Consider the following 13,687-nt stretch of genomic DNA (forward strand, 5'->3'; position numbering starts at 1 on the left):
TCGATTTTCTTAAAACTTGTGTTTTCACACTCTCCCTACTTCAAACGGTCATATCTCGACAATAAATAATCAGAATTGTATAAATTTGGTATCAAATTTTAAAGCATAAAATAAGCTGTGATTGGGTACCAAAAACCCAAAATTGAAAAATCCGACTTAATACCGTTTCGAGGCGGAGGGTCACAATTGTTTCAAAACAAGCTTTTCTAAGATTTTAGAAAGAAAAGGAAGATTAGAGACAGGGCGATAGTTTTTTAAGTTCTCTTTATCTAGATCAGATTTTTTCAAGAGGGGTTTGACATGAGCAACTTTGTAAATGTTGGTAAGCACCTGACTGCAGCGAATTATTAACAATACATGTAAATGGTGTTAAAATTAATCAATGCATTTTTTAGAATGGCAGTATTTATGGGGTCTAAATCACAACTTTTAGTTGGAGACGACATAATGCAGTCACGGAAGTCAGCTTCAGTGATCAGTGAAAAATCTGTTAACGAATCACATGAAACTTGTCAAATGTTGTTTGGATCGATTCAGATGAGAGTTCTGTCCTGATGGTAATCCGTTTTTTCTTTAAAATATTGACCAAAGCGAGTTGGTAGATCTGCACGATCGATTAAAGATGGGAGAGATGCTTGCGTCTGTTGTCCAGCAGTTCCTTGGTCAAGGCAAAGAATTGTCTCGAACGCTCGACGTTTTTCAGGCTGTCTTCATAGAATTTCTTTTTGGCCCTGAAATTGAAGGCTTTCGCATCATTTCTGGCCGCGATGTACAATTTTTTGTCAACAGCATCTCTGGACTTGAGCCAGTTTCTTTCTGCCCGCCTCCTGGCTAATCCAGTCAATTTCATTTCAGTATTATACCAGGGTGCTTGACATCTCACCCTTACTGTTCTGGTTTTTAAGGGAGCATGCTTGTCCACCGTACCAACAATCGACTCGTGGAGACCATTTGCATCATGTTTATTTTCAACGTTAAGGTCAAGGTCTTGTTTAAAAATGTTCATATTTATATTCTTCATATTCCGAGATGTTATCATCTTTTTTATTTCAAGCTTCACTGGGAATAAAACGCAAAACACAATTAAATGATGGTCCGATATTAATTTATCAATATTCAAGACAGGTGAGAGAGAGAATGTTCAATGTCTGTAATGACATGTGGCCATGGTTGTTTGTAGGACCGCTTACGAGTTGAATAGAATTGTTTGAATCAATAAGCTCCCGGAATACTTTGGATTCATTTTTGTTTCCGAAATAATCAATGTTAAAATCACCCATAAAAATATTATGCTTTTTGTTAATGGATTGAATAGACATAAATTCTCCGAACTCTGATAAAAATTCAATTGTTGGTATTTTGGTATTTTCTAGACAATAAAGATTTTTCATTACTATTATTATTATTATTATTATTATTATTATTATTATTATTATTATTATTATATTATTATTATTATTATTATTGTTATTGTTATTGTTATTATTATTATCATTATTATTATTATTATTATTATTATTATTATTATTATTATTATTATTATTATTATTATTATCATATCATCATCATTATTCATCATCATCATCATCATCATCATCATCATCATCATCTCATCATCATCATCATCATTATTATTATATTATTAGTATTATTGTATTATTTTATTATTATTATTATTATTATTATTATTATTATTATTATTATTATTATTATTATTATTATTATTATTATTATTATTATTATTATTATTTTATTATTATCATTATTATTATTATTATTATTTTATTATTATCATTATTATTATTATTATTATTATTTTTATTATTATTATTATTATTATTATTATTATTATTATTAATATTATTATTATTATTATTGTTACTAAAATGTATGTTGTTATTTGGGGTGTTTTATTTCTAATAATACATAGAAAAAAAAATCGGGATCAGAGGTCAATGTCGTTATTCAGAGGTTGCCATTATCCAGAGGTTGCATTGTTATTTCTGACCCCCTATCCATCAGATACCTGTCAGATATAGCATTTTTATCCTTTATCTTGTCGTTACAGGATCCGTCTTTCCACATAAGTGTTGCCTGGTGTCTAGGTGATGTCTGTGATTCTGTTTCAAAGGACAAGCTGCGGAAAGCAAAGGTATCCAATAGTTGTAGTTAAAGACTTCTGCTTCTATGTTTATGCTTTATCATCATGGAATTTTGCAACCACAGCAAATTAGAGGTGCAAAATATGCAGTGCTGCAATAATAAATGATGCCTAGTAGACAACTGGTACTGTTTAACTGGAAATTTGGTTAAACATGATCTTCTTGTGGAACGATTTGTGGTGTACAATGGTCATTGTGAATTGATTGAAATGCGTGTTTATTATTATTATATAGGGTGCAAGAGAAAAAAAAATGGAAAAAATTACGATGCTATTATGAACGAAGTTGAAACAAAAATTTTTCGAAAATTTACAAGCAACAAGAACCCAACCTAAAGTTATTTCTTTAATTTAAAAAAAATGCTTTATTGGTTAATAACTATGATGGCTATCGCAAACAGCAAACATATATAAAAATCAGGATATCAAAAGTTTTCAAATTTGTGTCTTGTTTTAGCTGTGCAGTTTTACTACAGAAATTGCCCTGTCTGGTTATGCAGCAAAATGAGGGATCGAAAGATATCATAATTTGAGAATTACGCCCAAAACCTTTGATATATGGCATTTTTGCGGTGTGTTTTTTAAAACGGTCATGGAATAAAACTTTTTCAATATATATACTTTTTTGAAAAATTGTATACATAAATTTGAATAATTGTTGTTTGCTTGTGGTAAAATTTCTGACTTGTATTTGTATAATATACAGTCTTGCAGCTTCAGGCTTCTAAACTTTTAAATGAATAAGGCCTTGTCCTTTTTCAATCTCAATTTTATTTCAGAGATACAGAATATCGAAGTAAGACAATTGCATCATCTGTGAACAAATACATAACAGTGAAACGTAACAATAACTGATATTCTCTATCCCCCCCCAAGTCTTTGGATAGTGCTTTCTTGACAAGTAGGAGACAAAGACTGATATTAAATTAGAAAAATGATGATCAGTTGCAATAAGTGTATGGTGTGTTCTGCGCCGACAGGCTGCATTTACTCCTGCTCTGTAAAATTGTTCTTTTTGTGTTGTTTATAATGTGATTTCAGTTCTATAAATTAGTGTACAGTTATGTGATATGTTGCTGCATTGATTGAAAATATTTCTACGAAATTTTGGACTTGATTTTGGAAGTTATAATAATTAAAATTTTTTTTCATTGTGGATAACATTGTGTTAGCCATAGCTATTTAATTGTATCCAGATTTATTGTGATAACCAAACTTGCACACACACCCCCCCCCTCCCCCAACCACCTCATCATACGAGTATCCATAACAATGACGCCACGTGATATCATTCAAACTGACAGCAACTCACCAACCCTCGCCTAGAAAAACCACATCCGCTACACGGATCGCTATTTCTCCAACACCCTATGAATACAAACTGTTTTATAAAATACACCAAAGCTCAGTTACTGTGCATTGATACAATATCGCACCATAAGACCATTATTTCTAATGCACTAATCACACACATTTCAAAGCTAGGTATCAGAAACCCAAAATGTGCTTGTGATAATTTTGTGAAGAAATACAAGAGGGGAACCAGGGGAGGTAAGAAGAAGAAGAAATCCCATTCACCAAGTCAACCACTTCCGTCGTCACTACCATCACCAACGCTATCCACAACATGTATCGACACACACACCACCACCACTACCACCCACACCATCACCGCCAACAGGACCAACTCAACAACAAACTGCCCTCTTACCACTACTCCCTCACCTATGTCGCTAGCACCACCACTAACCGAAATCACTAAAAAAGAACTCAGCCCGTCTTATAACATTCCTGTTTACTCAAATGCACGTAGACATACAGCGAAATTTTAAAAAGCGTCAAAAAGACAGCACAATCTTTTAACCATCATCAAAAACAGGCCTCCCCTCCGTCTCGTCCACATAAACGCAAGATCCATAAAAAACAAATATGACGAGATCCATGACCTAATTATAGATCGTCATATTGATATATTGTGCATTACGGAGACCTGGCTTCAGGATAAACAGGATGACCACTACATTACCACCGCCTGTCCCAATACGCATACCTGGAAATTGCTACCACGACATGGGAGAAAAAGGGGTGGTATTGCCTTTATTTATAGTCTTGCTATCACCAACACCACTTTCACTCCTCTTACAAGAGAAAACTACGAATCTACATGCCTTTCCTTCCAATCCGACTCTACCACTTTCTCCTTCATCACTATCTATCGACCGCCGAATACATCCAATACTAAGTTTGCAGCTGAATTTCAAAATGATATCTTAGACTTCAACCTTAAAAGTTCACCATATATTTTTATTGGAGATCTCAACATACATTTTAATTCCACTTCTCTGACAGTCACCAAAATCAAGAAAATCCTACACGACAACGATTTACACCAGCACATCACTGAGACAACACACCAGGCCGGCAACATAATTGATTGGGTCATCTCCCCTGTGTCAAGTAATAGAATAAGAAAGACCGAAGTTGTTGACCTAGCGATATCCGATCACAAAGCTTTATTTGTCGATATCGCATTAAAGAAAGTTGATCTCCCGAAACGAAACATAACAACAAGGAATTATAGACAAATTGATATCAGTGGTTTACAAGATAGCATTCGTGACGTCATAAATGAGGTTAAAAATATAAACGACTACAACAAAGTATTGCGGTCTATTATTGACCGTGAGGCACCGCCACAACGTCGGGTCGTATTGAATTGACCACATTCCTCCATGGTTCAATTCCGAGATAAAGGAATTAAAGAGAAAAAAAGAGACAGGCTGAAAGGAAATGGCGAAAGAGTGGCCTAACGGTATTTAAGGATATCTACAAAGCAGCTAAGTCGGCTCTTTATAACGCCATCACATGCGCAAAAAAGGCCCACTACAACGAAAAATTTCAAAGCATTACATCTTGCAAAGAACTGGTTTCCACCGCAAACGACCTTCTTGGCAGTAAGAAATCCACACCCCTTCCAGCGTCAAGAAATAACGCCGAACTAGCTCAAAATTTTGCCAACTATTTCCATGACAAGATAAAATCCATTAGGGAAAACTTAGACAATACATCATCATCATCGTCACCGAGCTTTGGACCATTCCACGGAACGCCACTACATGTTTTCGATCCAGCAACTGAGGATGAAGTGAAGTCAGCCATTTTAGATAGCCCATCAAAATATTGTGACTTAGTAGACCCCATCCCAACTAGTATTCTTAAGACTTGTATTGAAGAACTGTCCCCGACTCGTTTAAACGTGCCATTGTTAAACCACTATTAAAGAAGTCTGATCTAAATGTAAACGAAATGAAAAATTACAGACCTGTCTCCAACCTTCCATATCTATCCAAAGTGCTTGAACGCATTGTGTTAAAAAGACTTTTGTACCCTGTCTGATTTTGTATGCTGATGCAGTCTCCAACAGTAAGGGGGGGGGGGGGGGGGGGGTAGAATGCGAGTATGGGCAGATAGTCTTTCTGCATCCTTCATGTGCCTGTTTCTTAAGGCTTCTTCCTTGTTGGCCAAGGTCTCTTGCCAGGTTTTATGGGGGATATATTTTCCTGGGTGTATTTGGAATAAAGTCCCTGATTGGCCTTCCAAATATGCACATCGCAGGGGATAGCTGAGTGTCCCTATCTGGCGTGTTACGATACTGAAGGATGGCGCATTGGAAGGAGTCTGTGTCAAGGTTCCCGTCACGACCGGTGTTGTCCATGATCATTCGTTTGATGGTCTTGACGCCAATCTCTGCCCTGCTGTTGCTGTGGAGGAATGCCACTGAGGAGAGACGGTGTTGGACCCCTCAGTTGCGCAGGAACGTTGTTGTGGCTGTAGAGGTGAATTCGGGCCACTGTCAGATGAGAGTTAATCACTGATGCCGTAAGTAGTGATAGTGCGTCTTACGCTGGTAATGAGGCCTGTGGATCCACCATGTGCTCTTTCCACGATGGGCCAATTGCTATATCTGTCGACAATAACTAAGTCGTTATGTCCTGCATATTGGAAAAAGTCTGCACAGATACACTTGAAGGGGTATTGGGGTTGCATTGGCGGGGTAGGGGGAGCACTTGGTTGAGTTGGGGCTATGCGGTTGCAAGACTGGCACTTCGTTCGCATTTCACTTATTGCAGCGGTCATCCCAGGCCAGAAAAATGAGGCGTCAGCGCGGAGAACATTTGGGACACACCTTGATGAGCTGAGTGGAGGGCTCGAAGGGCTTTGTCGCGCAGACTAGGAGGAATAATTATGCGGTCATTGTACAAAGCCACACCGTCGAAACTTGTAAGTTTGTCTCTGAATTGAAAGTAAGGTCTAAGTTCTGTTGGCAAATTGTCTTTTGCATCAGGGAAGCCATTTTCTATCAGGTCAATTAATTCAACCATTGAGTGGTCACTGCTGGTGGCAACACGAACATCATTCCAAGTTATTGAGCTGATACCTCCAAGGGGTATTTCTTCATCTGCGTGTAAATTGGGGTTTGCAGGTTGTGCTCTGATGGCCATGAGGAAGTCATGAGGCAGAGTAGGGAGGCTGAAGTCAGTGGAGATTGGGGTTGCATCGTCGGGTAGATGGAGGTGTTCGGCTTCGCCCACTGGTTTGCGTGAGATGGTGTCTGCAGCAACATGATGGACACCAGGGATACGAGTGATCTGGAACCGATATTTCAGTGTCTTTTCTTTTAAGTTCCTGAGTTGTGGATTTGGGATGGCATCCAAGTTCCTGTCACTGAACACCTTAAGGAGGGGTTTGTGATCAACTGCGATAATCAGGTTGGGACAGCCTAGCATGAAATGACGAGTTTTGAGGGCATCTACCACAGCCAGGGCCTCTCTTTCAATTGGGGCGTATCTTGCCTCTGCTGGTGATGTAAAGCGACTGCCCACTAATGTCACTTTCCACCCGGTTCGGCAGCAGAATGGTTTGTTTGATGCGCATGTGCAATGCTTTTGTAGTAGCCAGAATCCAATGCCATCTTTGCTGAAATCAGTGGCCAGACATGTCGGTTTGTTTTTGTCAAATATTTCCACGCCTCTCTGAATTTCTTGGACGATGATGGACTTAGTTTCTTCAAACAGCTTGTCTAGATCTTCAGTCTACATGAATGATGTCTTGGGTTGAAGCAGTGTGTGGAATGGTTGCATTCTTTCTGCTGAAACAAAGGCATATGCGACCTGGTTTACAAGGCCAAACCAGCTTCTCACGTCGGTGATTGTGCGGGGTTTGGGAGATTTCTGAATTGCTTCTAAGACTTGTGGGCATGGACGAACAGTTGTTGGCATAATTTCAAACCCTGCGAACTGGACTGTTTCTTTAGCAAAGGAGAACTTTGACAGGTTAAGAATGACCCCATTCCTGCCACATGTATCCAGGAACTTGGCTCTTTGGAAGAAACTGTCTTCTATGGATTGGGACCACATGATAGTGTCATCAATTACTTTTGTCTTGTTGCTGATGTCACTTATAATCTCGTCGAATCGTCTGGTGTAGGCATCGCCAGATGAAATGTACCATTGAGGGCACACGCGATATCTGTATCGGCCGCAAGGGGTTATGAAGGTAGTCAGGTGTCTGTCTCGGGGTCTAGTGCTATGCTGTGATAGCCATTCCAGGCATCGAAGGTACTCTTTCTCGTGTTTTGTGGAACCATGCGGGCCTGGTGCAATGGCGACTGAGTGTGGTGCGTCTCTCTAGTGGCATAGCGATTAAGGGCTTGGAAGTCCACGGTTTGGCGAGGTTTTCCTGATTTCTTAGCGCAGACAACCATCCGATGACACCATGACACTGGGGTCCCGATTGGAACTGGTTCCAGTACGCCAAGTTGATTGTCCTTATCAAGGCCAGCCTTAACCTGTTCCTGCCAGTAGATGGGTACTGGGATAGGGGTGTGGTGTGCAACAGGCGTGGCCTCATCGTCGATAAGGAGTCTCATTGGGGGTCCAGACATCATTGACAGCCCTTGGTGCTCGCAGACATTGAAAGTGCTACTTTTGTAGTAGTCTAAGAGCCATTGTTCAAGCTTTTCTCTGTATTCTTCTATGGCTGGGAAGGGCAGGATTGTTGGGAGGAGTGGTGGTTTCTGGCGAGGGAGACAATTGCAAGGGTCTTTGTCAGCAGTATTATTAGATTCACTATGTAGGGCAGATTGGATGGTCTTCATAGAGTCTGTTATTATGGCTGATTCTATTGATGGGAATGAGTGGTGTATGATACCAAGGTCTTTGCAGGCTTCCATGGATAAGAAAAATTTGTCAGTTGCTTGCGAGATGTAAACAATTTGACGCGTTGTTTTCTGTTGCATGGATTGTGTGAAGCCTGTTATTTGAAGGGCTAGGGCACCCACGATCTCGATGGGGTTTTGATTTGCAGCTCTCATCTTCATTGAAGTAGGGGTGAGGTGGGCAGTGGTTAAACCTAGCTGTGTAAGGAGTGAGGTACCAGCAAGACATGATTGGCAGCCGGTGTCTGCAATGGCCAGGGCTTTTGCCGTACTGGTTGGGTTGCACACGGTGGAATCTATTCCAAGGTCGTTAGCATCTGATGGGAGGGCTTGGATCTCAATTTGGACTGTCGGCTGTTGTGCAGATGGGCGCTTTTCCCATGACTCGCGTGCAGAATTGTAGACGTGATGGTCAAGACGATCGATAGAACATAGTGCTTCAAACACAGCTGTTGCAGAGTTGCCTTGCCTTTTCTGTTTTGGTTTTCTGCAGACATTTTCAAAGTGGTGCGGAATGTTCACAATTGGTGCATATATGACTGTATGCAGGGCAATGGTTGACTCTGTCTTGTTTCTTAGTGCCATGTCCATCTCTACCACAATAGCCGCATTTCCTTTCAGGGGGTCGGTTTTGCCCAGTGAGACCTTTTCTTTCCATTTGTCTATACATGCTACTTGCTGCGTTGACTGATGTAGGGGTGAGCGTTAGAGGAAGGGGGTTAATCCTGCCAGCCGAGCGCTTCCCTTAGAAGCTTAGCCTCGATAAAACGGATGTTGTTATCGAGTGACATGTCTTGGTCAGCCTGCCCCAGCACATCGAGGCGAATGTCGTCGTCTGCTAAGGCGATTATCAAAGTGTCCCGAATCATCTGATCACTGTATGAGACATTGGCTTCACCTGTGCACTTCAAATCGTACTGACAGACACTAGCCTGACCTTTGATGCGTGCGGCATAGGTCCGGGCTGGTTCATCTCTGTCTTGTCACATCTGCTGGAGTTGTAACCTAGCCACCATGACGTTTTCTTGGCGGATTGCAAGTTTTTAAATATTATCAAGGAGAGTATTTTCATTACATGACGTGAGGTTAGTGAAACTCCTTGATAAGTCCCTACGGAGGGCCTCGTCGCCGCATTCAAGGAGTTGAAAAATGATGTCCTGGCCGCTAAGTCGCGAGGCGAGCTTATATTCCGACCACCTCTGCTTGAAGTATGTCCATTCCTCGCTTGTTCCTGACACAGAGATGATTGGCCGCTTGACTTTTCAGCTTTGACCCCTGTGGCCGTGGGCGCTGTTGCAGGGGATGTAGTTGGATGAGCAGTCCTCTCGTGGATGTCGAGGAGTCTGAGCAGGACGTCTGAAGGGATGTTTGATGTCCATGATTATAGACAACCTGAGGCAGGACATCTTATTGCAGTGATCTCCGCGAGATCTCTAGCGTCCGTCATACTTTTAGTTTCTTCAATATAAATGAATAAGGCCTTGTCCTTTTTCAATCTCAATTTTATTTCAGAGATACAGAATATCGAAGAAAGACAATTGCATCATCTGTGAACAAATACATAACAGTGAAATGTAACAATAACTGATATCGTAAGGCTTTTATAATTCTCTATCTTTTCCATTATTTTTTCTTGCATCATATATTATGTATTTATCATGCTCTTGATCAACTTCATCTAAATGACCCTTTTGCCTAAATGCCTGTTTTTTTCTGCTTCCCAACCACTGGTCATTTAGGCGATCATCACTGTAATAATAATAATAATGATAATATAATAATAATAATAATAATAATAATAATAATAATAATAATAATAATAATAATAATAATAACAATAATAATAATAATAATAATAATAATAATAATAATAATAATAATAATAATAATAAACAACTATGAGAATTATAAAAAGCAACAACTACTATAATAATAATAATGACTTGACTTACTTGACTTAAGGTAGCAATGACTATGAAAATTTATTTTTTTCTATTATTGTAGGAAATACTACTCTTAAATCAAAACCCTATCTCCACTGAGTAAAAATCTTTTTGAGTTTTGAAAATCCATTAATATATAACAAAGTTATGCAGTTTCAAAGGTGTCATTTATTTGGATGACTCACAAAGAGAAAATAATACGGAAAATATGGGATGCTTTTTCTGCGTTTTATTCTGGTTTGTGGCTGTATCTCGCTTAATACGTGGAATTAGATATTAAAACTTGGCAATTTTATGGCAAAATTATCAGAAACTATGATGAAGACATCAGAAGAGTTCTAACTTGTATAGCTTTAGAGCTGTATGGCTAGGCTCAACTATAACTTAGTTTTAAAATATACATAATATTTATTATTTGGAACTTTTCCTAAGTGTAATTTTGTGTCTACAACCCATATTATAAATGACACGAAAAATGCCTTCTAAATTATTATCAATCAGTCCCGTGAGACCATGGCTTATGTTATTTCTAGATATATAGTTGAGAGTAGAGAGGAGAGAGAGAGAGAGAGAGAGAGGGGGAGAGAGAGAGAGAGAGAGAGAGAGAGAGAGAGAGAGAGAGAGAGAGTGTGTGTGTGTGTGTATGTATGTGTGTGTTTGTGTGTAAATCTACTATCCCTATGACATAATGAAACAATACCGTAATTTAAAAAAAGTTTGAGAGGATTTGTGTCATGTCATTGCGAACAAGGTTGCCAGATGGCCACGTGTGTGGCCAAATATATAATTTTGTTTCTTTTATTCAATTTTATTCATCTATTTTTATCTCAGTGACATTTATCCTAGTCTATTCAATTTTCTGTTTGTTAAAATTTAGTTTATTTTAAGTGGGCCAGTCTTAATAGTGAAAGCCATATGATTTTTTATTTAGCCACTCTTGAAGTCGAATTTGGTCAGGTTAAAGTCTGGCCATCTGGCAGACTTGCCTTGCTCACGTCATTTTCTTGTCGCGCGATGGGGGAGCAAAATGACCGTCTCCATATTTTCACTCATTGAAATGCAAATTGGGTTGATGTTTTGTGAAAATACGGGAAAAGTACTTATCATAATCCAATGAAATTTGAAATATAAATATAAGAAATGTGCATATATAACCTTATGAGCGACAAAATCTCTCCTCTTTGTAGTTTTAGAAATATTGTACTCCAAAGAGTAAAAATCTATTTTTAACGGTCTTCCGGTAATCGTACAAGTTTTGTCGCTTGACATAATCTAAAATAATAATAATAATAATAGATCTTTATTGTCCATAAATATGGAAATTTGTCATTTAGTTACACTTGTTATAACGTTAAATGATAACTGTAACATTGAACAGATATTTCACTCCTACTTATTTTCTCTCTCTCTCTCTTCTCTCTCTCTCTCCTCTCTCTCTCTCTCTCTCTCTCTCTCTCTCTCATCTCTCTCTCTCCTCTCTCTCCTCTCCTCTCTCTCTTCTCTCTCTTCTTTCACACGTGCGATATACACAACATAAACATATTCATTTCGTTTTCAATCTGTTACAATTGTGGCAATTCGACACCAAAAATTATCATCATTATCAATTGGTCAGTTAATCTAACATTAAATAAATTAATCAGTTAATCAGTCAACTTATCAATCCTTGGTTTTTCTGTACCATATGAAATATTCAAAATTTTTATTGCTGATGGAACGAACGTTGATTTATACTTGTTAGTTCTACATTTAATCTGACAAAACCTTCTCCCAGATGGTAAAAGACTAAATTCATGGTATAAAATGTTTTTTATTGTTGGTAATTGAGAATACTTTCCTTTCTATTGCTTTTCCATGAATTCTTTCTACTCCATCAAGAGGATGGTTTATTATTTTTGATGCCTCTTTGATAGATTTTGAAATTTTTTATTTATCTTTAAGTCGGCATCCGCCAAACCATATGGTGCAGCCAAACGCAATTACACTTTTAATCAATGAGTCATAAACTCTTAACATAGTTTTCGTCCTTACTTGAAATGTTCTCAATCTCCTTAGGATGTATAATCTTTGAGCAACTTTCTTAGATATTATATTAATATGTTGAGAGAAATTGAGGGAACTATCAATGGTTATTCCTAAATATTTAAAATAGTCAACTATCTCAACATCATCTTTACCGATTTTTATTTTTTACACCAAACACCTGTTCTTTCGTTTTTTCAACATTTAATTCAAGCTGATTTTGTTTACACCAATTGGTGAATATATTTATTTGTTTGAAATAATTCTTTTCGGTAATTTTATCTTTTAATAAGCCAAGAATAGCAGTATCATCTGCATATTTCACTATAAAACAATTTTCAAAGGATGGTCTGCAGTCTTTTCATTTAAATGCAGTCTTTTAAATGACCTCTTTTCTAACTGTGTGCCAACATTCAGTCATATTCATCGATAAACAGCATCGTAATTAATTTTTTTAAAATAGCATGTACGGAACGGCTTCGTCCTTCGTCCCATATTTTGTCGCGAATTTGGGCACTTCGTGAGCGAAAAAGAGGCCCAAAGATTTGTGCGGGATATTCATTGCTACTTAAGGCTTTTCATTTCCTAATCATCCGATCGGGATGCCTCAACTGCCTCTCTAATCATTCTTCCAGTCCACAGTCTGTGGATGCTAATTTCATGTCTGCCTTTGATTTTAATTCTTTGTTATTTTGAAGGTGTTTTAGGTCTCTATTCAAGACAGTATGAATTGACGTGGGTGGTCTGCCTTTATATTTCTTCTGTCCAGATGGGTTGATAAAAGTATTCATGGTTTTATGAGCTGGTGTATTTTCATCTCTTCTGAGTATATGCCTAAAAAACCGCCATCTTGCCTCCAGGATTTGAATGGATAAGGGTCCTTCATTGCATTTTTCATAGTATTTAAGTGCTTATTCCTGTGGGGTACTATACATTCAGGACTCTTTTCAGATGTTTTCTATGGAATCTGTCTAATCTTTGCTCTTCAGTTCCAGTCAGTGCCCATGTTCCGCAGTTTTAAGCATGGATTTTACAATGGTTGTGTATAATTTGATTTTAGTGTTTATTTTTATTTGATCGTTTCTAATTCATTTCTGTAATAATCTGTTAGTGCAACCGTCAATAAACTTTTTCTTCTTTCTAAACTAACTAACTAGTCAGCTGATCCTGCGTAGGACGTTGCTTCCCGAACTTTTTTGCGAAACAGATTACGGTATTCCGCCAGTCTACTTGCCTGAGTTGTTGTCATTCCCAGCCATTCACATATATCTTGTTCCCAGCTTCTTGTTGGTCTACCTCTTCCTCTCTTGCCGTCTACCCTTGTCTACAGAATGTGCTTTTCTA

The 13,687-nt window shown here is 38.2% G+C and overlaps 1 protein-coding gene across 12 annotated transcripts in view; it reads left to right on the top strand.

Annotated features, from left to right (window-relative positions):
- Positions 1–13,687, top strand: part of LOC144977199 (U6 snRNA phosphodiesterase 1-like) — a 79,606-nt gene that overhangs the window by 51,563 nt on the left and 14,356 nt on the right. For 7 of the 12 annotated variants that reach the window (XR_013646263.1, XR_013646262.1, XR_013646264.1 and 4 more), the window contains exon 6: positions 2,069–2,152. Coding sequence is in view for 6 of the 12 variants with exons in the window: in XM_078922148.1 (XP_078778274.1) it covers positions 2,069–2,152 (84 nt within the window). In the remaining 6 variants the exon portion in view is untranslated. Of the gene's footprint in view, positions 1–2,068; positions 2,153–2,940; positions 3,074–9,890; positions 9,971–13,687 lie in introns of those variants that run through there. The other 5 variants (XM_078922149.1, XM_078922151.1, XR_013646266.1 and 2 more) reach the window with 4 other exon arrangements.

This window comes from Berghia stephanieae, chromosome 7 (assembly GCF_034508935.2).
Source record: "Berghia stephanieae isolate SIO BIC M18660-M18661 chromosome 7, UCSD_Bste_1.3, whole genome shotgun sequence".
Taxonomy (NCBI): Eukaryota; Metazoa; Mollusca; class Gastropoda; order Nudibranchia; family Aeolidiidae; genus Berghia; species Berghia stephanieae.